At 21.8% G+C, this 26554-nt stretch overlaps 1 protein-coding gene across 5 annotated transcripts in view; it reads right to left on the reverse strand.

The window, feature by feature from the left end:
• LOC122501551 (inactive dipeptidyl peptidase 10) overlaps nucleotides 1-26554 on the reverse strand; it is a 248201-nt gene that overhangs the window by 50326 nt on the left and 171321 nt on the right. For 2 of the 5 annotated variants that reach the window (XM_043611094.1, XM_043611096.1), the window contains exon 2: nucleotides 21575-21796. In XM_043611094.1, the coding sequence (XP_043467029.1) occupies nucleotides 21575-21676 (102 nt within the window). In that variant the 5' untranslated portion in view covers nucleotides 21677-21796. Of the gene's footprint in view, nucleotides 1-5432; nucleotides 5445-5987; nucleotides 6128-21574; nucleotides 21797-26554 lie in introns of those variants that run through there. The other 3 variants (XM_043611097.1, XM_043611098.1, XM_043611099.1) reach the window with 3 other exon arrangements.

Here is a 26554-nt window from a genome sequence, read left to right on the forward strand (position 1 = left end):
ATTAAAAAAGAAATATTCGTATTTTTCCGTTTAGAGTATTATTATTAATATTAATAAATAAAATAAAATAAAATAAAATTGTCTCTAAATGTATGAAAAATTACTAAAAGTTTTACAACAATTCGAAATAATTTACTATTTAAATATATTAAAATAAAAAAATGATAGGTACTCAAAAATAAATTTCAGAGAAACTTCAGAATTTTTTTTTGTATTCTCAAAATTTATTATTGTTACAAATAACAAGAATAATCTCATCTTTATTAGTATTTCTGTACTAAAATTTATTAACAAATATCGATTATTTATTTTTTTATTCAGTCGCTTCAATAACGCAATTATACAATTTTTTCATTTTTTTTTTATTATTTTCGATTCTATTTCAAATTTTATATAGGTTTAAAATTTACCAAGAAATGTGTAACGAAGATTATTTTCGAATAGTCATCAAAAAATTCTAGGTTTCTGAAAGAAGAAATTTGTTTAGTTTTTGAAAATACACTTTGAAGAATATTTTACAAAATGGACTTTGCAATAAAATCCATTTAACTTTGCAAAATAGATTTGACAATAAAATTCTATTTAAATTTACAAAACAAAATTTTACAATTAAATTTCATTCAATTTGTCATAGAAATATTTTATAAACTGAATTTTAGAAAAAAAATTTTTAAAATAGATTTTTGAAAATTCAATTTATTCAGTATTCAAGTCATGTAAATAATTTTTCAATAAACCATTCAAAAATATTTCGCCAGGTTCGTTATTTAACAAAAAAAATTTTTATTTATTTTCGCTCATTGTCAGCAAAAAGTTCAACCCACAAGCAAAAAATAAAACACTTTTTCGTAAAATGTTCAATCTTTTCGTACATTCAACAAAAAAGTCATTTCATCTCACTAAAATGTTTCACTGCTATACTTAAGTCTCTTTAAAAAAAAGTAAATAAATGTCACATGAAGACATATTAATAAAATTGTAAGTAGAAGAAAAAAATTTTAGTCAGACTCCGACTCTTTTGAATCGTAAATAAAACAATGTGAAAAAACAGTTAAATACCCGCCCTTAATTTTCCAAGGTAGTAAAAATGTTACTATACATAGTAGCACACGTGTAAAATGTGCCCAGTAGCACACCTCGAATAAAGTTCGTTCTCTAATTAAAATTTGAATTATGGAACATTGTCGAATGTCCATAAATTCAGGACGATTGGAAAATAGGTTTAATTTCCTCTTTTTTTTCAAAAAAATTTCTTTATTTTTCGTTCCTCGATTTTTTTTGTGTTTCTCTCTCTCTCTCCTCGTTTTTTTTTTTTTTTTTTTTGCAATGTATAGGGGAAGAATAATTCAAAGTTCTCAAAGGCGAACAAATATGAAATGTAGCAAAAGAAAATTGGCTACAAGTTAAAGCATATTCCTTTGGGAAATACAAAGTTTTCATCAAAAGTTGAAAACATGCGCGGAATACGTAATTTATTTACAAAAACTTTTGGCACAAAATGATAATGACAAATAGTACATTGATTTTAATATTATTCACTCTATTGAATTTTCTATTTTTATAATTTAACGTCATTGAAATAGTTTGTAAAAGAATTTTTTCTTTTTAATTATTTATAGGTACAGAATTTATTTAATTTTGTTTTAAACTAAGTTTTTATTTATTCAAGGAAAAAAAGAAAAAAAGATATCAATAAAAATGGAATTAATTATTAATTGAAATTAATTTTCCCCGCGATTCAACTCATACATATAACTTTTTATTGCCATTAATAATCGAATGATTGAGCGACGATTTTTCAACGAAAGAACAAAAAGAATAAAAAAACAAACCTCATCAAAAAATAATTGATAAACGATTCTTCGACAATTGGCCAACTTTTGTGATTCATAATCGTTTTCCAACGACTTGTTTATCGGGTGTGTGATGATGAATAATAATCGAGGTTTGTCAAAACTCGTCGTCGACATTCAAATATATTTTGCCTATATGTGAATGTCAAGCGACTGTTTTGTCGCAACTTTGAACAAAAAAGAAGGACAATAAAAAAAAAATATAAAAAACAAAAAAAAAAGAGAAAGGAAAAAAGAAATGACGTTTGGGGGGGTGAGTGGGGAGGGGAAGGGGGTAAAGAATGCTTGTTCCCGGAAGTGGTGCGAAGTCACCTTTTTAGGTATTCAGTTCGGGTGCATCGTAATAGCAACAGCGAAGAAGAAAAGAAGCGAGAGGGACAGAGGGAATGAGAAAGACAAAAAGATAAAGGAAGAAAGAAACAGAAAGAGAAAGAAAAACTGAGAAAGTTAAAGAGAGAAAGAATAAAAGAGAGTGATAAAGAGAGAAAGAGAAATAGGAAAGATAAAGAGAGAAAGAATAAAAAAGAGTAAAAGAGAGAGAAAGAGAGAAAGCAAAATAAAAAAAAGAGAAAGAAAGAAAGAAAAGAAGCAGAAAGCGAGAGAGATAACGCTACCGAAAAAGAGAGAGAAAACATCAAAAGAATGGAGTAGATACTTGAAGTGTATTAGTATTCGCATTGTCTAACAATCGAATTTATTTCAACGGATTTCCGCCTAGCATATAGACGTTCCCACGGGTAACGAGAATTTAAAAGAAGAAAAAAACTAAAAGGCATTACAATTGACTTGGAAATCTTCCCTTCGAGGAATTGAAGCAACTGGACGACAAATTGACGCACAGCAATCGATAAATCGCAAAAATTCTTTACGATGTAAAAAAAAAACTACTCCTTCTAGGTACTTTGAAATCGTTTTCTATATTCATTTTTATTAATTTGACAGGCGGAGAAAATTGACGTTTATCGATTTTTATAACTAGTTTTATTATTATATTATCGTGTTCGAGAGTTTTTAATTTTTTCCTTTCTGTTGTATTGTTAAATTAATTGTTGCCGATTCAGAATTATATTTGTGGCAATTATTATTTTCGTTTCTTAATAAAGTTGTACAGTAATTTTTTTAAGAATAAATTGTGTTTGTAAGTTTGGATGTATACTTGTTTATTAGCAAAAATGTCGATATAAATTGAAAAGTAAGAAAACTTAAATGAAATTACACTTTTTAGTTATAAAAGATGAGATGAGATGTTCAATTTTATTATCACGTTACTTAGGGGGAAAAATGTGCGAAAATAAAAAATATAAATATTTTTTTGTAATTATCAATAATTATTAAATTTAGCGCAATATTAGGTTGGTTTTAAATTTATTGAGAATTTTTGGGCAATTTTCAGTGATAAAAGCGAGATTTAGTCAGACAATTGTATTTTAATTTTTGTATACCTATAATTAAAAGAAGCAAGTGCTGTGAAAGAAACTATAAGTAGTAGAAGTAGATTTTAGTCAGACATAACTTTTGCGCAAAATTGTAAAATTTGGGCCAGACAGAGATAATTTTGTTACTAGATTATAAGTAATAAAATTATGTTATAGCCAGACAAGTTTATGAAATTCTAATTATAAAAAAAATCAGTAGTCAAAATTAGATTTGGTCAGACATAACGACAATTTTTAAAATTAAGTACAAGTAGTAATTGTAGGTTTTGGTCAGACATAACTTTAAAAAAGTTTTAATTAAAAAATTAGTAGTCATATTAAATTACGGAAAGAGAAGGCTAATTAATTTATTAAATTAAATGTTAAAAAATTAGGTTTTAGTCAGACACAAGGTTTTTAATTCTAATTTTAAGAAAATCAGTAGCGAAAATTAAATTTGGTCAGACATAATGACAATTTTTGAAATTAAGTACAAGTAGTAATAGTAGGTTTTGGTCAGACATAAATTTTACAAAGTTATAATTATAAAATTAGTAGTAATTGTAAATTTAGGTAAGAGAAGGCCAATTTTTTATTAAATTGTAAGTAATAAAATTAGGTTATAGTCAGACACAAATTTTTGCAATCTAATTCTAAAGAAATCAGTAGTAAAAATTAAATTTGGTCAGACATAACGACAATTTTTAAAATTAAGTACAAGTAGAAATAATTTGTTTTGATCAGACATAACTTTAAAAAAGTTTTAAATAAATAATTATAATTTATTTTTGAATTATTAAAACTTTTGCACAACACTGCTCTTCTTTATTATATTTTAGACTTTCTTACAAGATTTCAGCTCAATTTATTAAATATTTAAAGAGAAAAGTGGTAGAAAAAATTACCATTGAATTTCTAACAGTCACATGCAGTTAATTAAGTATTAAAAATAATGTATTTATAGCAGAATTTTAATTAAAACCACAAAAAAAAATTGAATTTTAAAAAAGTCACAAATAAATGCAGAAATTTAATTATGTTTAAAAATTTTTTTAATTCTGTTATTTCAATTATTATTATAAATAATAAAATTCTCCTCCAAAATTCAATTATTAAAAAAAATATGTTGATAAAATTCTACGCAAACATTTGATTATTTTCATAAATAATAATAATAATAATAATCCTAATAATAAATAATTATTTACAAATTTTTTATAAATTTCTTTGCAAATAATTCCATTATTTTCGTAAATAATAAAATTCTTTTTAGGAATTTAATTATTTTCATAAATAAAAAAACTCATAACCGAATATCAATGATTTTTAATAAAGTTTTAATAGAATTCCTCAAAAAATGTAATATTCTTAAAAATTTTATTAAAATGCGTCGAAGGAATTAAATTATTTAAAAATTTGTTGATAGCATTCTTTACGAGAATTCAATTTTGAGAAATGTTCAATTTTTCAATAAATTATTTATTTTTGTATTTAAATATTGAATTCTCGTGAAAATTTTAGTGGAAATTTCTAGAAAATAATAATTGAATTGAAATGATGAAAATAATTTTGAATAAGTTTGAGTAACAATATTCTAATAATAGGAATGATTCTATCATTTGGTCATCTTTAATTATTATTATTTATTCAATTATAATAATAATCTGTAATTATTATTATTATTATCTTACAAAATTTTAGCATAATTATTATTAAATATTTAAAGAAAAAAGTGGTCGAAAAAATTACAATTAAATTTCTAACAGTAACATACTGTTTAAAGTTTTAAATTAATAAGTAGTAAGCACAACTTTTAGTCCGACAGAGTTGATTCCAAATGTCTGAATTTGTACTATAAATAATGATAAAAAATTATTATTATTTTATTTCTATTCTATTAAACTTCTCTTAGTTTCATTAATCAGCTCTATAACTAATTTCAAAATAAATTCACCATGAAAATTAGTGATAAGAAGAATTTTTAGAATTCTCTGTATGAAAAATGAGAGAAAAAGTATGTAATGAAATATAATAATTAGGTCTCGTTTGTGTAGTAAGTTTAAAGATTTAAGAGGGATATTTCGAGGTTAGTCTAGTTTGCTTATTTGATTTTAGAAAGAATGTTAAACGAATTAAGAGTAACAATTAAAAGAATGTGACTTACTTTTCAATGTTATTTTTCATCCCTCTTTCTAACTAATAAGGTCTCTAATATACATATAGGTATATATTTGTAAATAATGTTTTTAAAATCGCTCACTATGCACGAACAGTAGCATCGTACCATATTTTTTATTCTGTATTTTTTTGTTTTATCAAAAACTTGTTTTCTTGTTTCTTGTCGATTTTTTTTAAATAACAGAAAAATTGAAAGTGTCAATTTAACACTAAATTCATTTTTATATCACCTGGGACAAATTTTTGTTTATAATTATATTTATATAATTACATTCTATTTTATTTTGTTAAATTTCACTCTCTGTTCTATTCGATTTTATTTTACTTTATTTTTATTTTATTCTATTGTTCTCTATTCTACTCTAATTTATTTTACTTTATTCTATTCGATTTTGTTTTATTTTTATTGTATAGTTCTCTATTCTATTCTATTTTATTCTGATCAATTCGATTTTGTTCTATTTTTTACTATTGACCTTTATTCTATTTTAATCGATTGTATTAGATTTTATAATATATTATATTAATATATTTAGGGTACCATCACGTTAAATCGAAATCTGAATACAGTAGCACAACTTTAAGAACTGTCGTTATCATAGCACTCGTTTCTCCGGATAAAGAAAAACTCCTTTTATTTTGTTCAAAATGGTAATAAAAATATGTATCTTGAAACTTAGACAATACAAGACTGACTCGTTTTACAACTTGTGATTCGTGAGGGGCTTCCCTCAATGTCGATTCTCCGTCTGTTATTCATAAGGAAAAGTCCCAAGTGCGATATAGTGTGTACTATATCATCATCGATATAAACGACAAAAATATATAGCCAGAAAATTTCCTCGCCCATTTACATTCTCACATTATTTATCAATTTTTTTCGAAATAAAAATCTTGTCTTTTTTACACTCTTGACAGTATATTTTATTTTATTTTATTTTTATTCTCTATTCAAGGTTGCCACGTAATCTGGAAAAACCTGGAAATGTCAGGGAATTTTATAAACCTTGAAAAAACCTGGAAAAGTTAGGGAATTTTGATCGGAATCCTGAAAAATTATTGTTTTCTAAAGTTATTGTGCTTATTCTTGAAATCTAGTTTTTCCTAAATATTTCAAAATTAATTCAATTTTAAAAGAGTTGCGTTTACAATTTTCATAAATAAGATAAACTTCAAAAGGTTGTAATTAGAAATTGTGTAAAATTTCAATTCTAAATGAATTAATTAAATAATAAAAATTTCACAGGAATTCTATTATTTACAAAATCTTTATAAATTTATTCTCAATAATTCAATTATTTTAAATAATCAAATTTTTCAAAGAGATTCAATTATTTTCATAAATAATAAAAAACTTTATAGGTTTTCAATTATTTTCAATTCAATTTCATGAAATAATTCAATTATTTTCAAAAATTTTAATGAAATTCTTTTTAACAATTCTATTTTTTTCAAAATAATTTTAATAAAATTCTACGTAGAAATTTAATTAATTGCAATAATTTATCAAAATTCAATTATTTTTAATATCTACTATTTCAATAAAATTTCACAAAATAATTCAATTACTTAAATGAAATAGGTATTAAAATTCGTTTCAATAAGAATTCAATTATTTTCAAAAGTAATAAAATTCTTCGCAGAAATTCAATTATGGTCAGAAGTTTAAAATAACCTTCTTTAAAATTTCAATTATCTTTATAAATAATAAAATTTTTAACAAAAATTCAATTATTTTCAAAAACTTTTCTCAATTTCTTTAATTAAATATTAAAAATTTCACAGGAATTTTATTATTTACAAAATCTTAATAAATTTATTCGCAATAATTCAATGATTTTCATAAATAATCAATTTTTTTTTTAAAATAAAAAACTTTATAAATAATGAAACTCATGATAGCAGAATTTCAATTATTTTTAATACAATTTTCAAGAAATTTCTCGAAAAATTTAATTATTCTTAAAAATTTTATTAAAATTTTATTAAAATTTAAAAATTAAAATTTATTCATCAAACAAATTCAATTTCTTAAAATAATTAAATTATTTTCAAAAATTTTAATGAAATTCTTTTTAACAATTTAATTTTTTTTCAAAATAATTTTAATACAATTCTACGTAGAAATTCAATTATGGTCAAAAGTTTAAAATAATCTTATAATCCTCTTAAAAATTCCAATTATCTTTATGAATAATAACATTTTTCTCCAAAATTCAATTATTTTCAAATATTTAAAAAAAATTCTTGGCAAAATTTTAATTCTTTTTAAAAGCTTCTCTCAATTCAATCAAATTTTTTACAGCGATTCAATTATTTTTAATACAATTTTAATCTTATTTCTCGAAAAATAAAATTATTCTTAAAAATGTTATTAAAATTCGTCAAAAGAATTTTAATTACCTATTTAAAAATTTGTTGATAATAATCATTATGAGAGTTCAATTTTAAAAAACATTCAATTCTTCAATAAATTATTTATTTTTATATTTAAATAATTGAATTCTTGTAAAATTTTCTAATAAAAATTAAAAATTGATTAATTAAAGATTAATTATTTTAAAAAATTATTTAAAAATAATTTAAAGATTAAAATTAAAATTCCGGTTTTTAATCTGGAAAACCTAGAAGAGTAAGAGAATTTGAAATTAGCAAAAGCGCGACAACCCTGCTATTGTTATAAATGATAAAAAAAATTCTTTTTTTATTTTACTCACGAAGAGAATTGAATAGAATAAGAAAGTTTATTTGAGACAAGTAAATTTTTATTTTGTCCTGAGAAAATAATTTTTATTTGATAATATAATTGTAATAATTAATATAATACAATTTTTTACTTGATTCAAACAAATTTTGTTACATTCGAATAAATTTTATTTACATCGAATCTTAAATAGGTATTAAAAAATAAATAAATAAAATAAATAAATTTATTTATTATTTATTATTATTTATTATTAATTATAAAAAATTTTTTTCTTTAACTCAAATAAATTTTATTTACTTCAAATAAATTTACTTTAACTCAAATAAATTTTATTTAATTTAAACAAATTTTTTATAAATCGACAATTTATTTCTGTATAAGAAGCAATTAATTTGATTGATTTAATTAAAGTTTAAGCAAATAAAAATTTTCTTTATAATTACTGCATAATTCTAAAAATAAAACTGGTCAATAACTAGAACAGCGAGGGTATATACATGAAACTTTCAAGGGGTAAATTCAATAAACCAAAACTATTTTCCAATTTCGAATGATGAGAGGAAATTTCATGTGGCATTTCATTTTGATATTACGTACACGTAAAGTGGAATTTTACCTCGCAATAATAGAGACGAGTTCTATACTTTAATTACGTTACTGTAATCCCTGGATCTTTAGGAATCCTAACACTTCCAGTGACGCGTTCGATGGATAATCAAGTTATTGTAGAGGTTTATTTACACAATACAATTCTAATACTAAACACCAACTATGCTCTCTATTTGAAACCTCAGTGTTATATTTACCTCAATTTGTCTCTGCTTACTTTTCGTTTTTTTCAACTCTTTTCCCCTAATATATAAATGTAGTTTACGTTTTCAACCCTCATTGTGGACCATCACATTCTTCTTATTTACTTATATTTTTCCTTTTTTTCCTCTTTTACTCTTTCCTTTTGTCCTCTGCACATTCTATTCTTTTCTTCTCTCCTAGTGAGAAAGAATGTTCGACGTTCACTATATACTGGGAATGCATCAAGAAAAATGTATACGACAAAAGCCAATATAAATTCAAAAGAGAGGAAAACTGTGTTCTTCGAGAAAGTGAGGTCACTTTCTGTTGAAAATATCGTCTATATATATATATATATACATATATGTGTATTCAAAGAATGACATATTGAAAAACTTTATGGGATTAAAGTTTTTTTTTTATAACATATTGTTGAGTAATAAGAGAGTATTTGTGGGTGGGATTATTCGTTGGGTACATTTTTTCAATTTTTCTCTTCGATATATGTATTCATCGAGTCTTTAAATTTAGTTCCGTTTTTTATTTTTCATATCTTCTGTTTAATACAACCAGAGAAAAATATTATTTAAACCAAATATATTTTATTTGAGTTAAATAAACGTATATTTGGCTCAGAACCAACTAGACTTTTTATTTCTTTAGAATAAAAATTTTATTCGACATAAATAAGACATATATTTGAGCCAAATAAAATTTTATTTATACCAAATAAAATTTATTTGAAACAAATAAAAAGTCTAGTTGGTTCTGGGACAAATATACTCTCTGGGTGTAAGTACTATAAATTATATTTTTTATGCTATTTTAATATTATTTACTAAATAAGAATCAGTAATTTTCAAGTAATTAGTGAGTGTGGATTCGTTTACCATTTTATTAGTAAATATTTTACTTTATTTTTTGGTAGAAAACTAGTCAGTTTATGGTAAGATTCTTTTTTACATTATCACTTTTTTCCCCTCTTTCCCTAATTTTATTCTCTTTAATTAATAAAATTCTTCAAAACACCTAAAATCATACATTTTCTCCCCTTTTCCCCTTAATTTTATTTTGAAGGAAAACTTGTAAAAATTGACAATTTTTGTAAGTTAGAAAAATTTTTAGTCATGTTTGAAGAAAAATTGTTTACTTTTCACAAACTTTGGAAAAATTTTAGTTTACTATTTAGTTTACTATTTCAATGTCAATTTTTTTATGAAAATTATATTCAAATTTTCCGCTCGAACATTACAATTAGCTATTAAATATTCTTATTTTTAGAGTAAATTTGGTATCCGGAGAAGAAGTCCAATACAAAAAGTCCAAACCAAAAAATCCAAAGTAAATGAAATTCAAAAAAGTAAAAAAAAATAGCTTCACTTTGGACTTATTTTTTGAATTTTTTATCTTGGTCAAAAAGTTCAAAGAAATTAAAAATCCAATGAAAAAAATTGAGATATAAAAATTTAAATGTTTGCCTTGAATGAAATTGACCTTTTTTTGAGTTGTTCATTTCGATGACTCAATCGAAAGTAGGTAAACTTAACATTTTAAATTTCTGAAAATAATTAAACTAATTGAGTACCTACTGTAATTGGAATTACATTGAAAAAATAATTGAATTTTTGTGAAGAATTTTATGAAAATTTGTTGAAACTAATTGTATTTCTTGGAATAATTGTTTTAAAAATTTTATAGAATAATTGGAATTTTTCTATAAATTTTTTTATTTATGAAAATAATTGAATTTTTGTAAAGAATTTTTTTATTTTTGAAAATAATTCAATTTATTGTGTAGAATTTTATTATTTATGTAAATAATTAAAATCCTTCGATTTTAACATTAATATTTTAAATTCCGATTTTATAGCGTAAAAAGTAAAAACGTGGCTTTTTTTACATGTTTCATTATTTATTTTGGACGTATTTATTTATTTTGGATTTTTTGTACTTTGGACTTTTTTACTTCGATTTTTCAATTTGTATTTTTTTTGGTTCGATTTCTTGTCCTGTAATCTGTAAATTTTACTGTTTTTGAAATAAATTTTTCTGATTTTTATCAAAAAATTGTCTTTGAAAATAGTAAAAGTTATTCCAGAAATAACAATTTTTAATATTAAATTTTACTATTATTAAAGGACATTTTTCCAAGTCCCAAGTTAATTTTACTAATTTTTTAACAAAAGAAATAAATTGTTTTAAAGAAAATTAAAGTGATAAGAAACAGTAAAAAAAATCTTTAAAAAAAATTTTATGTGCTATATAATACAATAATTTTTACTTATTTGGAAAATTTCCCTTTTTTTAAAACTGAATTCCGTTTTTGAAAAATAAAATCCACTTTATTACCTAATATTATATAAAAAAATCAAAATAATCAATATTAATTATAACATATTAATTTTTGAATAAAAAGAAAACAGAAAAATATTACATTTATTTATTTGAAAATTAACGGAACAGGCCCTTTCGTACATTAAGTACATACTTCTAATTCCTAATATTTCGTTGAAAAAAAAATATCTTTGGAAGTATTGATATATTAACTTTTTATAATTATATTTTTACTATATTCTTAATATGTATTACAAAATATGGTTTTTTTTTAAATAAATTTTTGTATTATTTCTTTCGTATTTTTGTTGAAAAATACGGAGTGTACGTGACATGTGTCGTGAAACATTCTTGACTCAAACTTTTTTCACGGAGAAATCCGTATATGACGTGAGAAATATCGTGCATTTTTGAACGATCTGTTAAATTTAACATTTATCGAATTTATTTTTGAAAAATTTTTTCCGCAAAATAGTGTTTAACATTTTGAAGAGCTTTTTAGCATTTATTTAAATTCTTTTTAAAAATTTCATATTTTACCATTATTTCCATGTAAATTAAAACCTTTTTTCTTATATGTTCAGATCAAAAACTATTAGTTTCTTTACTTCATTTTAAGAGTGAAAAGAAGAAATAAATTTTTCAATATATTTCAAAATATTTGATAATACGAATTAAATTACGTATTTCACAGTCTTCTTGAAAGTCTGAAATTAATACCAAAGTGGATCAAATCGAAACCAGACATTAGGATGAATTTTTTATTTAATCCACATGTTTGGTATCAATTCGTTGAATTTTGACACTTTCAAGTTAACAGTATTAATTTTTTTATTTAATTTTAGTATTTCACTTTAGTTCTAAAAATATTAATTCAATTTCAACTTCAACAGTAATTTTAAATTGGAAACTAAATTTATTTAAAACTAATTGTAAATTAATTGTAATATTGTAAATTAAATTTTGAATTAATTTTGTTTTTCGTTTTTGTATTTAATTTTAATATTGATTTTAATTCAATATTTTATTTTCAATTTCAATTTAAATTGAAATTTTAATTGTAATTTTAACATTAAATTATTGAAATTGTAAATAAAATTGATATAATTGTGATTTTATTGTAAATTATATTTTGATATAATTTTAGTTGTTAATTTTTAATTTTGATTTTAATTTTTTATTAACTTGTTAAATATTATAAATTCAATATATGGCTTTTTAGTTTTACTTCTTTTAATATAATTAATTTCCGAACAGAATCTTTGATTTTCTGAAAAACTTAATCTTTGATTTATTAAAATCAATCTTTGATGTATTAAAATCAGTAAAAACTAAAAATGAGATATAATATTGAAATATTTCTCGATGGAGAAAAAATAGTTTTTTATTTTCATGTCTCGAGCGAGGAAAAAAGAACCTCTGTTTAATCGCGCACGAAAATCGAAGTGTAAGTATTGGGGGTTCTTGAAACGAGATGCTATCTCAATTGCTTGAATTGATCTGATTGGTTTTATGCCTACGACTTCAATAATCGAGATAGTATTTCCCCTTTTCGTAATGCGAAATGTCGTTCTAGAAAAAGAACTTTCGACGTTTTCTTGGATTCTTTTTTCCTATTCCTAATGGAGGTATACCATAAAATCTAAAGATTGGGTGTGAAATTTCGAATTGTCTCCATTTCCTATTGAAATGGAAATTCAGACATTTTTTTTCACCTCTTTCTTTTACTTGAAAATAAAAAGTACAGAAATATTTCTATTTCTCTTTAAGCTATAAATTTTCGAAATACGAAAATAATTTACAGAATATATATCTCTTCAAGAAATACATAAACAAAAAAATATTTTTATTAAAAAATTACTGAAATATAAAAAATGTATTCTTTAAAAATTCAAAATGTACAGAAATTAATAAAATAATTTCTATATTGAAAAAGTTTCAGAAAATTAGGGAAATATTTCATAGGAAAAATTCAGAAAATTAGAAAATTTATCTATCGAAAAAGTTTAGAAAATTAGATAAATTTTTTGTATCAAAAAAACGGAAGTTTTGAATACATTTTTTTGAAAACATACAAAAAAAAATGTTTTTCTGAAAATGTAGGTATGGAAATTAAAAAATATTTCTATTGAGAGAAAAAATTCGAAATAGTTATTTAAAATACGAAAGTTTAGAAAAATTTATTTTTTATCATTCTGAAAATTTATTATTCTGAACATTTTTATAAAAAGTGTTTACCAGCAAACAGAAAAACAAGAGAAACATTTTTTTCGCTTTGAATTTAAATTTGATTTTTCGAGTTAGATATTTTTATTTATTTATTATTGCATATTTATAGACTGTGCTATATTGAATAGAAACGAAAGTTAACAAAGTTTATTTTATTCATTTAGAGAGAAAAAACAATTTTCATTTGTATTCGTTAAAAAAATGTTTTTTTTTTTAAATAATAGAAACAAAGAAAGAAATCAGAGAGCATAATTCTTGATTTTCACGTATTCACCACTAATGTAAATGGTCAGAGTTAAGGGAGTAAGTGTATGTGTACGGTCGTTATACTCAGTTTCTATACTCTATCTTTACGGTCGTTGCGTGGCGCGAAACTACGTTATTTGAGAAAGCAGAAAGCACACATTAGAAACGCTGAGATGGCTTCTCCCTTACGAGACCCAAGCTCGAGCCAATTAACAAGCTACTCGAGAAATCGACACTTCCTTTTAACATTTATTTTTCTGTCCGCAATACTTTTCTTTTTTCTAACATAATTATTATAATTATCCTACATTTAGGATTAAATTTCTCCCGCAAACTTCCAATAATACAATTAATGTGATTTGAAACTTCTTGATTTAAATTCAAAATTTTCACATTTTTGTGAAATATTTATTTTATAAAATTTACAAAATTAATTATAGAATTAAAATTTTATGCAATAAGTTGCATTCAAATTTTATAAAAATTAATGATACTCTGACAAAATTTTTATTTTAATCCAACAATAAATAGCCAACCAAAAAAATGTGTTTTAATTAAACGTAATTTTTATTGAATCAAAATTTATTGGGTGATGAATCAAAATTATATTATGTTTAATATTCAAAGATAATTTTTGGTTAACTGTATAATAAAAATAATTAGGTTTGATTCAAATATATTGTTTTCTCGGTGTATTGAAATTTTCTAAAATTTAAAAATAAAAAAAAAAATAAAAAAAATTCTTATCTAAGAATAAGAAAATGGCATTAATTCGTTTAATAGTCTTTTTTTATTAAGACAAACATTATTATAAAATAAAATAACATTATCAAATACAATATTTTCATAAAATAAATAATAATATGAATAAAAAATATACTTATTAATTATTATTAATTAAAAATATTATCGTTATTGTTAATGCTATTTTTATTTTTATTATTTTTTTACTAATTTAAATAAAAATAAATTTATTAATAAATATAATGAATAACAATAATAAATATATTTTTTTTAAATCATTTGAATTTCGCGCCATTATAATTCTATGAATTCCCGCCTAGAGGGCATGAAAACTCGCTCGTAAACGATAAAAAGTGTCTGGGACTTAAGTACGAGCGATTCGTTAATATAATTTAATTTTACATATTATTATTATTTTTTTTTATTTAATTATTAAATATTATATTTTTGTTAAGGGGTGGGTACATAGATATTTTTAACTGTATCAAGAAAATAATTTATTCCACAAAATTATTTTTAAGGTAATTTTTTGTGAGGAATTCAATGGCCAAAAAATAGAATCGTTCAAAAAATATTTGGACACATTTTTAATTCTTATTTTACTTAAAAATTGTTAGATTTTAAAATTCTTGTGTAATTTTCTACAATATAAGTTTCTGAATCCACAAAAAAATTATCAAATAAAAAAATTGATTTTCATAATTTTTGAAGCATTATTTTGAAAAAAGATCTTTGCTTTTTGGTTTTGTAAATGCTAAAAAATATCATTATTATTCAATTTTTTTGTATGAAAATTCATTTGTTTATTTTTCTAACTAATTTCAGAACATAATTTTTTATTTTTTATTTATAAAAATTATGGTCTGAAATTAGTTAGCAAAATAAACAAATGAATTGTCAAATAAATAAATTGAATAATAATGGTATTTTTTTAGCATTTAACAAAGATTAAAAAAAAAATGCTTTAAAAATTTATGAAAATAAATTTTTACATTTGTCAATTTTTTTGTAGATTCAAAAACATATATACTACAAAAATTACACATGAATTTCAAAATCTACAAATTTTTAAGTAAAATAAAAATACAAAAAAGGTTAAAATATTTTGCGACAGACTTTATATAAATGGTTATAATGGTTCAAATGCCCTTAACAGATAATATTGAAGTAAATAATAGTTTTTTTAATTATTAAAAATAAATTTATTCTAAAAAAGGGTCAGAATTCGTGAAATTTTCACAGAAAACAAAAAGTATTTTTTTAAAATCGAAATGTAGAAAAAACATTTCTATTTGGCCTTAAGAATGTGTCCACCAAAAATCAGAAAAAAAATATTTTTTATAAAAGTTATTGCAAAATTAATTTTTTAGCAACTTTTTAAACAAAATTTTATTTTTCCTAAATGAATGAACCGATTTAAATGAACCAAGCGGGAATATCAAGGGGATAAAATATACTTTCGTTTAGAATTAGAAAATTTTTAAAAAGTTTATTTTTTAATAATTATTTAATAAATTTTTTATAAACACTTAATTTTTTTTAATGTTCTACGCCTTTTAAAAATTTGAAAAAAATATTAACATACACTTAAAACTATAAGAAATCAAAATCCGTTGAGAAAATTTTGGAGCGACAATTATTTTAAAAGTTATAAACAAATTATATTGAACGGAGATGCGATTTTGATGATTTTCAGAATTAAAACATTATTTTTAACTACGAAATGAACAAAACACTGTCAAATTAACATTTTTATTCAATTATATAACCATAAAAATTGATGAAAATGATCAAAAACTAAGTTCAGCGTTGATGCACAACACCGCGCCAATATAATTTGTTTATAACTTTTAAAATAATTGTCGCTCTAAAATTTTCTCAACGGATTTTGATTTCTTATAGTTTTAAGTGTATGTCAATATTTTTTTCAAATTTTTAAAAGGCGTAGAACATTAAAAAAAATTAATTGTTTATAAAAAATTTATTAAATAATTATTAAAAAATAAACTTTTTAAAAATTTTCTAATTCTAAACGAAAGTATATATTTTATCCCCTTTATATTCCCGCTTGGTTCATTTAAATCGGTTCATTCATTTAGGAGAAATAAAATGTTGTTTAAAAAGTTGCAAAAAAATTAATTTTGCAATATCTTTTATAAAAAATAATTTTTTTTCTGTTTTTTGGTGGACACATTTTTAAGGCCAAATAGAAATGTTTTTTCAACATTTCGATTTAAAAAAAATACTTTTTCTTTTCTGTGAAAATTTCACGAATTCTGACCCAAAAGTAAATTAAAAAATAATTGAAAATTACAAGAGTTTGTTTATTTTTTGTAATCTTGGTTCATTGCTGGTAGAAAATTTTAATTCAATATTATTTTTTGCAGTAACAATCTTCAGCGAATATTGTCAATAAAAATTAAAAATTGATCTATAATATTTAATATATTAGCATTCGAAAAATAATAAATTTCCTACTAAGTGACAATTTATTATTTTTCTACATAAAGGTTCTCAATTTTATAAAGACAAACACGTATTTTCTTTTGGATTTCGAAAAAAACATCACTAAAGTCATATTTCCTTCTCCCCTTTGTCATAAAACAAGAATTCTGTTCGTAATCGTCGACTTGCATGACTTGTATTTAAAAAAAATAAATATATCCACATATAAAGTATACAAAGAAACCATCAAAAGTCGTTTACGAGTTCAAAATGCTCTCAAGTTTCAAGGAATCGTGCTAAAATTTAAAAAGATGCTTCCTCTAAAGAAATCATCGCATTTGTGCCTGACATCGCGTGCAATGGAGACACAATTATCTCTGTGGATTCGCCCTTTAAATTCACTACGTGATCTGAAATATAAATCTCCGAAAAAAAGTATATAAAAAACACAGTTACGTATATTTTTCTTTGTTTTCTTTTTTTTTGATCAAAGAAAAAAAATAAATTACCAAATTTGAAATTCAATTTTGAAAAAATTGGATTTTCTATTCTGATGTAGTGAAAAAAGAATTATATATATACTATGGATATAGATAATTACTAGGTAAATTAAGAATGAAATTCTGGATATCGTTATAGGGTGTAATTAAAAAAGTGAAGTTTTCAGTTTGACGAGGTCTGCGCGTGCTGAGGCATTTGGTTCCTTTATATAAAAGAGTGAACCCTCACTCTAAAGAAGGAAACTTTAAGATCGAAAGTTTTGAGCAAAAAAAGAAAAATGAAAATTACAGAGTCCTTTGACTTGTGAAAATGCATAATGAATTGCTGAGTAAAAAAAATCTTGGACGAGATTTTTTTGTGAAAGTTGGTACTCCTTTTTTTGTTCTCATACAGTAAAATTTAATTTTCATTGTGATTTTTGGCCTAAATATAATTTAATTTGTATATTTTTCTCTGGCATTTTGATATTAACTTGAATTTTAACGTCTTGTCCGCATTTTGATCTCTGATTTGAAGCTAATACAAAAATTATCTAATTGATTCGACTAAAAACTAATTTACTATTATTTATGTTTTTCACGTTTATTTATATTTTATTTTATTTATTTTATAATTTTATACCATTTTTATTTATTTGCACCTATTATTTTTATTAATTTTATTATTAATTTTATAAATTTATATTTTTGAAATTTAATTTGTATCTATTATTTTTTAATTAATTAATTTATTCATTTCAATATAAACGGGAAAAAACAAGTTATATAATAAAATAAAAAGTTATTCTTTTTATTTGTTATTTTTATATTTTTAGCAATAAGTAATTCATGTATATTTTTAATTTAGAAAATAATTTTTTTCTTATTGCTCTAATAATACGTATTTTTTCTGAAAAAAAGAAAGTAAAATATGCGATCTTTTATTGGATTTTTGTATTTTTTTTTCTCAATTTATATTCCAGATCACGTTTTAAATAAATGCGGAATTTAGGGAAAAAAATTTTGCAGTTAAATATTTTATGGCAAAAGAATATAAATTATAAAAAAGAATTTAAAAATTATATTAGTTTTGAAACGTTTTCGAAAAGAATTTTTCAAGATTTAAAATTATTCTTTTATAGAAATGTAGGTATTGTAGATATAGAAGCATTAAGTACAGAACTTTTTGTTTCAGAACCTTTTACCTTGAAATGTGTATAAAGTTTCTAAACTTTAAACAAAAATATAAATAATGTTACATTTTAAAGTTTTTTTACTTGATAATGAAGATAAAATTCACCATGGAATGAGAATCAACGACTTGAAAGTTCGAATCACATCGTTAAAAAATGGAAATATTTTTCCTTGCAGTCATTTTTTTTTTAAATTAATTCAATAATTTATGAGAATATTATTATAAACTTTTTCAAAAAAATTAATTTTATAGAATTGTTAGTTAAAACTACAAAAAATTCAGATTTTCAAATATCTTAATTTGAAACCTTTTTAAAATTTAATTATTTTTAAAAATTCATTTAATAATGTTCTAAATATTCAATTATTATTTAAAACTTTAACTCAAATTCATTTTTAAATCAATTTTAATTAGAAAATTCCATGAGAATTCAATATTTAAATACAAAAATAAATTGTTTATTGAGAAATTAAATGTTTCTCAAAATTGAATTCTCATAAAGAATGTTATCAACAAATTTTTAAATAATTCAATTCCTTCAACGCATTTTAATAAAATTTATTAAGAATATTACATTTTTTGAGGAATTATATTGAAACTGTATTAAAAATCATTGATAGGTATTCTGTTATGAGTTTTTTTATTTAAAAAAATAATTAAATTCCTAAAAAGAATTTTATTATTTTTGAAAATAATTGAATTATTGCAAAGAAATTTATAAAAAATTTGTAAATAATTGAATTCTTGTTAAATTTTTATTATTTGTGAAAATAATCAAATGTTTGCGTAGAATTTTATCAACATTTTTTTTTAATAATTGAATTTTGGAGGAGAATTTTATTATTTCTAATGATAATTGAAATTTTATCAAAAATTTTTGAACATAATTGAATTTCTGCAATTATTTGTGACTTTTTCGAAATTCAATTTTTTTCGTATTTCTAACTAAAATTCTTCTGTAAATACATTATTTTTAATACTTAATTAACAGCATGTGACTGTTAGAAATTAAATGTTAATTTTTTCGACCACTTTTCTCTTTAAATATTTAATAAATTGAGCTGAAATCTTGTAAGAAAGTCTAAAATATAATAAAGAAGTGCAGTGTTGTGCAAAAGTTTTAATAATTCAAAAATAAATTATAATTATTTAATTAAAACATTTTTAAAGTTATGTCTGACCAAAACCTACAATTACTACTTGTACTTAATTTAAAAAATTGTCGTTATGTTTGACCAAATTCAATTTTGACTACTGATTTTTTTTATAATTAGAATTCATAAACTTGTGTCTGACTATAACTTAATTTTATTACTTATAATTTTTCGAAAAAATTATCTCTGTCTGACCTAAATTTACAATTTTGCGCAAAAGTTATGTCTGACCAAAACAAATTATTTCTACTTGTACTTAATTTCAAAAATTGTCGTTATGTCTGACCAAATTTAATTTTCGCTATTGATTTTCTTAAAATTAGAATTAAAAACCTTGTGTCTGACTATAACCTAATTTTATTACTCTCAATTTAATAAAAAATTGGCCTTCTCTTACCTAAATTTACAGTTACTACTAATTTTTTAATTATAACTTTGTAAAATTTATGTCTGACCAAAACCTACTATTACTACTTGTACTTAATTTCAAAAATTGTCGTTATGTCTGACCAAATTTAATCTTGACTACTGATTTTTTTATAATTAGAATTCATAAACTTGTGTCTGACTCTAACATAATTTTACTACTTATAATACATATAATTTATTGCGTAGAATTTTATCAGCATTTTTTTTTAAATAATTGAAAAAAAAATTTTAAGAAGAATTTAATTATAAGAAGAGTTTTATTATTTATAATGATAATTGAAATTTTAACAGAATTAAAAAAATTTTTGAACATAATTGAATTTCCGCAATTATTTGTGACTTAAAATTCAATTTTTTTCGTGTTTTCAACTAAAATTCTTCTGTAAATACATTATTTTTTAATTAAAATTTGTAATCAGTGAGTGTCTTTTTATTTTTCAATTAGTTAAAATTTACTGATTCAAGAATCAAAAAAAAAAAATTTCTACTGATAAATCAGTAATTATAATAATCTTTACGATTATTATAATTATTATCAGAAATTTTGTATTATATATTTATTTACACATTTAGTTTTAAATAATTATTAAGAATTAAGATTATAAAACATGATTGTAACAATTATAACAAATTGATTCATTAATTATAATAATAAGTTTTTTTAAAATTTAAATTATTATTTATCATTTATTATTAACTATTTACTGTTAATAAGAGCCAATGTTTTTTTAAAAGTATTAAATTTATAGACAAAAGTGGATCAAATTGGTGCCAAAAATGTGTATCAATTTTTTATATCAATTCGTATTGCTACACGGAGAAAAATATAAAGTAACTTTTACTACTTTTATAGTAAAAAATTTCCGGTAAAACATTTCTGGTAATTTTTACTACTTTCGGAGTAAATTTTGCTACGTTCAAAGTAAATTTTACTAATTTTTACAAATATGTGCTTCGAACGTAGCAAAATTTACTCCAAAAGTAGTAAAAATTACCAGAAATGCTTTACCGGAAATTTTTTACTATGAAAGTAGTAAAAGTTACTTTATATTTTTCTCCGTGTTGTAATTTGATACTTTTAAATTAACAGTGATTGTAATAATTTCAAAAAAAAAAAATAATTCTTAAACTAATTTCTCATAAAATGAAAAATGTGAAAACTTATTGTTTACACACTAAAAAAAAAGTTTTACTTTCAGCCTGTTTTCGAGGCTGAATTTAAGGTGTAAATGGAGTCAGCCCCATTAAACAAGGACAGACTTATAAATACATGGGCTGAATTTAAGGTGTAAACGGAGTCAGACTTTTTTTTCCTGTGTACCTAAACACAGAGACAACACTGAAATAAAAAAAATTGCTCTCTGCATTGATTACCTCTTTTACCTGAGCAGATTTTGATCGTGGATCGGCGACCTGGACGGTCTCGTCAGGAGGTAGCCGCCAGGAATTCCTCTCGACATTAACGCTGGCGTTCATAGCGTTCTCCTCCGCCTCTCGACACCTCTCCTAGCCACTTCCTCAATTTCCGGGTCCCCAGGGTAACCCCCAGGCCACTCCTGGGGCCGAATTCCAGCCCTCCAATCCACAGTTTCTCACCTAAAACAAATTTCGAAAAAAAAACACACACACAATTAAATAAATCCAGAGTGAAATGGGTCAATTATTTGTTTATTTAATTTATTTTATTTTTTTGTATATTATATTATTAAGAGGTGAAATTTTCGAGATTTGAATTCACATTCATTTACGCAGACATACATTCATCGTATACTAGGGAACTTCATTGGTTAATTTGAGATACGAATTTAGTGAAGGGGGAACCAAGCGAAACGAGCTTCCGGCTTCCGTATATGCTTCAATGGGAAATGTAAAGTTGAAATTTCAACTGCAGCAATATAATGCCAAAAGCATACGGCACACAAGGATTTTTGGGGTAGAATCAAAAGATAATTGAAAATGCTTCATAAAATTTAAGATTCAGAGTAATGTACTTAATATTCGGGTATAAAAGGAAAAAAACTGTTTTATATATTTTGCGAGAGATATGTTGTATATTAGTAAAATGTATACAATTTTTAATTATACTGTTCTTGTCCGAAATTTTTGCGTAATTTTTTTTCTTCTTTTCTAAAAAAAGGTGAAGTCCATAAATCTCTAAAAATATGTTAAAATAAATTCATTCACAATTATAGAGTTTTTTTTTATTTTTCAACTGCACTGAAAAAAAATTTTTTTTAATCCAAAAATAAGTAGCCAATTAAAAACATATGTTTGGCTTAAACATATTTCATAATTATAATTGAATTGAACGTTATTTTTATTAAATCAAACTTATTGTGTATTACATCAAAATTATTATGTTTAATTATAATTATAATAATTATATTAATTATATTATAATTATTATAAACTTCAAACGGTTTCAATTTGAAATTTAATAATATTTCAATGTTGAATGAATTTAATTAGAAATTTTAATGAACTTAGATTTTTGAAAAATTTAAATAATTTAAATTCTTTTGAAATTAGTTACCTACATTTTTTAATATATATTTTATTATTATTAAAAATAATGGATTCATAGAAGAATTTTAGTTAAAAACACTATAAAAATTGAATTTTGAAGAAGTTACAAATGATTGCAGAAATTCAATTATTTTCAAAGATAATAAAATTCTTCTTACAAAAATTCAATTATGTTATAATTTAAAGATACATTCTCGTCAAAATCACAATATTATCTTCATAAATAATAAAATTCTTCTCCAAAATTCAATTATTTTCAAAAATTTGTTAATAAAATTCTTTATAAGAATTAAGTTTTAAGGAACATTCAATTATTCAATAAATAATTTCATTTTGTATTTAAATAATTGAATTCTCGTAGAATTTTCTAATAAAAATTGATTTGAAAATGAATTTTAGTTTAAATTTTAAATAATAATAGAATATGAAAATAATTTTTAAGAAGTTAGAGTAACAATATTCTAATAATATAAAGTAATGATTTTAACACTCGATCCTCTTTTATTATTATTAATCGTTATCTTTATGTTTTATAACAATATTTTTAAAGTTGATTAATTTCAAAAAGGTTTGTATTTGAAATTTTTGAAAATTTTAATTACTACGGAAAAATAATAATAATTAAATATTTAAAATATTTAAAAAAGAAATTATTCTTTTCGAATAATTTTACAATTGAGCCTCCGGAAAGTATAATCACACATAAAATTCTGACGCCCATTGAATTAGCATGACAGTCAGAATTTTATGTGTGGTTATACTTTCCGGAGGCTCAATTAAAGATATTCGTAAATAAATTTAACAGAACATTTTTTTCAATAAAATTTTTTCCTTTATTTTCTAAAAATTCAAAAAATTTTAGTTTCATTTTCAATTAAATTTTCTAATTGACAAATATAATTTATAAACATTTTTCTCCTTTATTTTCAAAAAACTTAATTTTATTTAAACAATTGAAATTAAATAGAATTGATGCAAATTATTTCCTTATGAAAATTGAGACTTAATTTTTAAGATTATATTGAACACCTCGACATTTATTATAGTAACTAAAATTACTTTCATTTTTGACTCCACTAAAAATAAAATCAAAAATTTGCGAAGCAAAATGGACAAAAATAACTTGTTGTTAACTTTTGGATCTAAATTTTTATATTACGTTCGCAAAGCAATTGAGAAATATTAAATCAGTTTACTAATTTTAGTAAAATAACGTTTTCTCTTAAACAAAATTTATTAGTAGTAGTATAAATTTTTAGTGATTCTTTTTAAACAATTTTAAAACCAAAAATTAAATTTTGATATAATTACTATACTTACTATAAATTATTTTTAACCTCATTGGAACCAAAATAAAATTTTCAAAGATAAAAGTACTTTTTAAATTTAAAAGTACAAAAATAACTTAAAACTTAAAATTGAACTTTAGACCTAAATTTAAAAGTCATACGTAAGCAAAATAACTGTAAAATTTCTAAAATTTTTAAATATTATGTTTTCGACGTTGACCTGAATTTTATAATTATTCCAAATTCACCCTTCGATCGTAGAAAAATAATTTAATCTATATTTATTATAATTACGATTGCTTATATTGACCTTATATTGCTTATATTTCGACAAAAATTTTGCAATTATATTCACTGACCATTGATTTGAAGCTAAATTTTAATATCTATAGACTCATTTAATTTTTCTTTCAAAATTTGTTATATTAAATTATATTATTTATTCCTTTTTTTTAACTAAAAGTGTAGAATTAATTTATACTGGCTATTGATTTTTAATTTATTTCAGTTTAATTAAGCAAATAATTAAGAAAGATTGTTCATTAAAGTTGTGTAAAATAATCTAAAGGATAAAAAAGTTAGAAAAAGGGAGTTTCATAAAAAGTATAAAGTTTACTCAGTAAATTACTGTTTAATCGTGACGAGTTTTGAACGAAGCAAGCTTGATTAATGCTTTTTAATTACTCATAAGTTAAAAAGTATTGAATGGTTTATTACAAAATTTTTAAAGTCTGTTTTTCATACTTAGTTTTTATATACTTTAAAAAAAAAAAACTACATAAAAAATTTTCATATAAATTTTTACGAGAATATATAATAAACAATAAACAATAAACAATAAATAATAATAACAATAATAATATATAAAAATTAGAAATTTCTATTTAATTTTATATTCCTTTTTTTCTTTTGTTTTATATTTTGATTTATTTTAATTACCTATTTTTATTTGTTATTCGTTAATTTGATTATTTAACTATTTATTTCAATTTATATAAAAAAATTTCAAATGTATAAAAATTAGAAAAAAAATTGTAATTTAAAAGAATTTTAAACTAAGTTTACAAAATTTTAATCGAAACATAAAATTAATTAGAAGTCTAATTATAAATTCTTATTACCCCACTTAAATTCTCTTAAACGATATAAATCGAAAAAGAATGTAATTCTTAAAAATTCATATTTTTATTAAATTTCAAAGATAATTTCACTTCATTGCGATTTTTATATGGTATATTAAAATAAACTGTTCGAGTAATGGTTTATGATCATTGTTCGATTGAATATACACTTTTAAAGCTCCATTTGTGCTCTCGAGAGATTTTTATAGGTTTCTATAACATCCCATGTCATTGTAATTTTTTTTCTTTTTTTTTTTTTGCGCAAACCCAGAATATTGCTGACAATAACTCTTAAAAAAAAGAAGATATAGCTATATAGATAGTTGGAGCGAACAAATTCGTATTCGAGATTATTCTTGGTTTTTTTTTTCATCTGCGCACACATATCGCGTACAGTCAATTCCGTAAATTTTGCTGAGTACTCGATCAAGTCCCTTCCTGTCGACGACGATAAAGAAAAATTGACATTTTTGCAATTTTATTTTTCATCTTCCTTTTTTTTATTATTCTCTCTCAAGATAAATCAGAATAAACTGTTTTCTAAATCCGAATCTCGATATTTTTCTTTATTAAATAATTTTTTTATTGGCTTCTATAGCCAATGAATATTATCATTTTAAATATTATAATAATTATTTAGTATAAATTATTAATTATTGTAAATATCAAAATAAATATTGAACTATAATTTAAAAAATTAATAATAATTAGGATAAATTAATACTAATGTTTTATTTTTTTATTTATTATTTTTTAATATATTAAATTATATACTTATTTATTGTAATAAATATAAATATGTATATATATATGAATATAAATACATCTATGCCTGAATTTATAATCAGTTATTTTTTGAGAGCTTTTCATATTGATCTCTTCAAGAATGTTTCGGTTGTAAAAAGTTCCTCTAATTAAATATTTCATTTTTGTAATAATTTTATTGTTTTTTTTTCATTATTAATAATTCAGAACAAGTTAATAAAGGTTTCTCAATGAATTATCGAAATCTATTAATCGAAATTGCCTTTTATGAATTTTTTTACAAGTTAAAAAAAGTAATAAAGAATGTGTATTCATTTTTATATTTTAATTAAATAAAAATTTCTAATTGTCTCTCAATTGATTATTATTATATTTTTCACATTTTGATATGAAAAAGCATAATAATTGATTACATTTTTTCTCAATACAATGCAATAATATTTATAATTCAATTTTACTTTCAATTAATTCAAATCTTTTTATAGATTTTCTAGATTCCAATCTGTTTTTTTTTAATTATAAATAATTATTAGTCATTCACTACAATATGTAATAATAAAATAACTATATATACCTATCAATTTTTTATTTTTATATTTTATGTACATATTTAAAAAACATAATAAAAAGAGATTATAAAAAATGGTAGTATT

The sequence above is a fragment of the Leptopilina heterotoma genome, unplaced genomic scaffold (genome assembly GCF_015476425.1).
Source record: "Leptopilina heterotoma isolate Lh14 unplaced genomic scaffold, ASM1547642v1 Lhet_211, whole genome shotgun sequence".
Taxonomy (NCBI): Eukaryota; Metazoa; Arthropoda; class Insecta; order Hymenoptera; family Figitidae; genus Leptopilina; species Leptopilina heterotoma.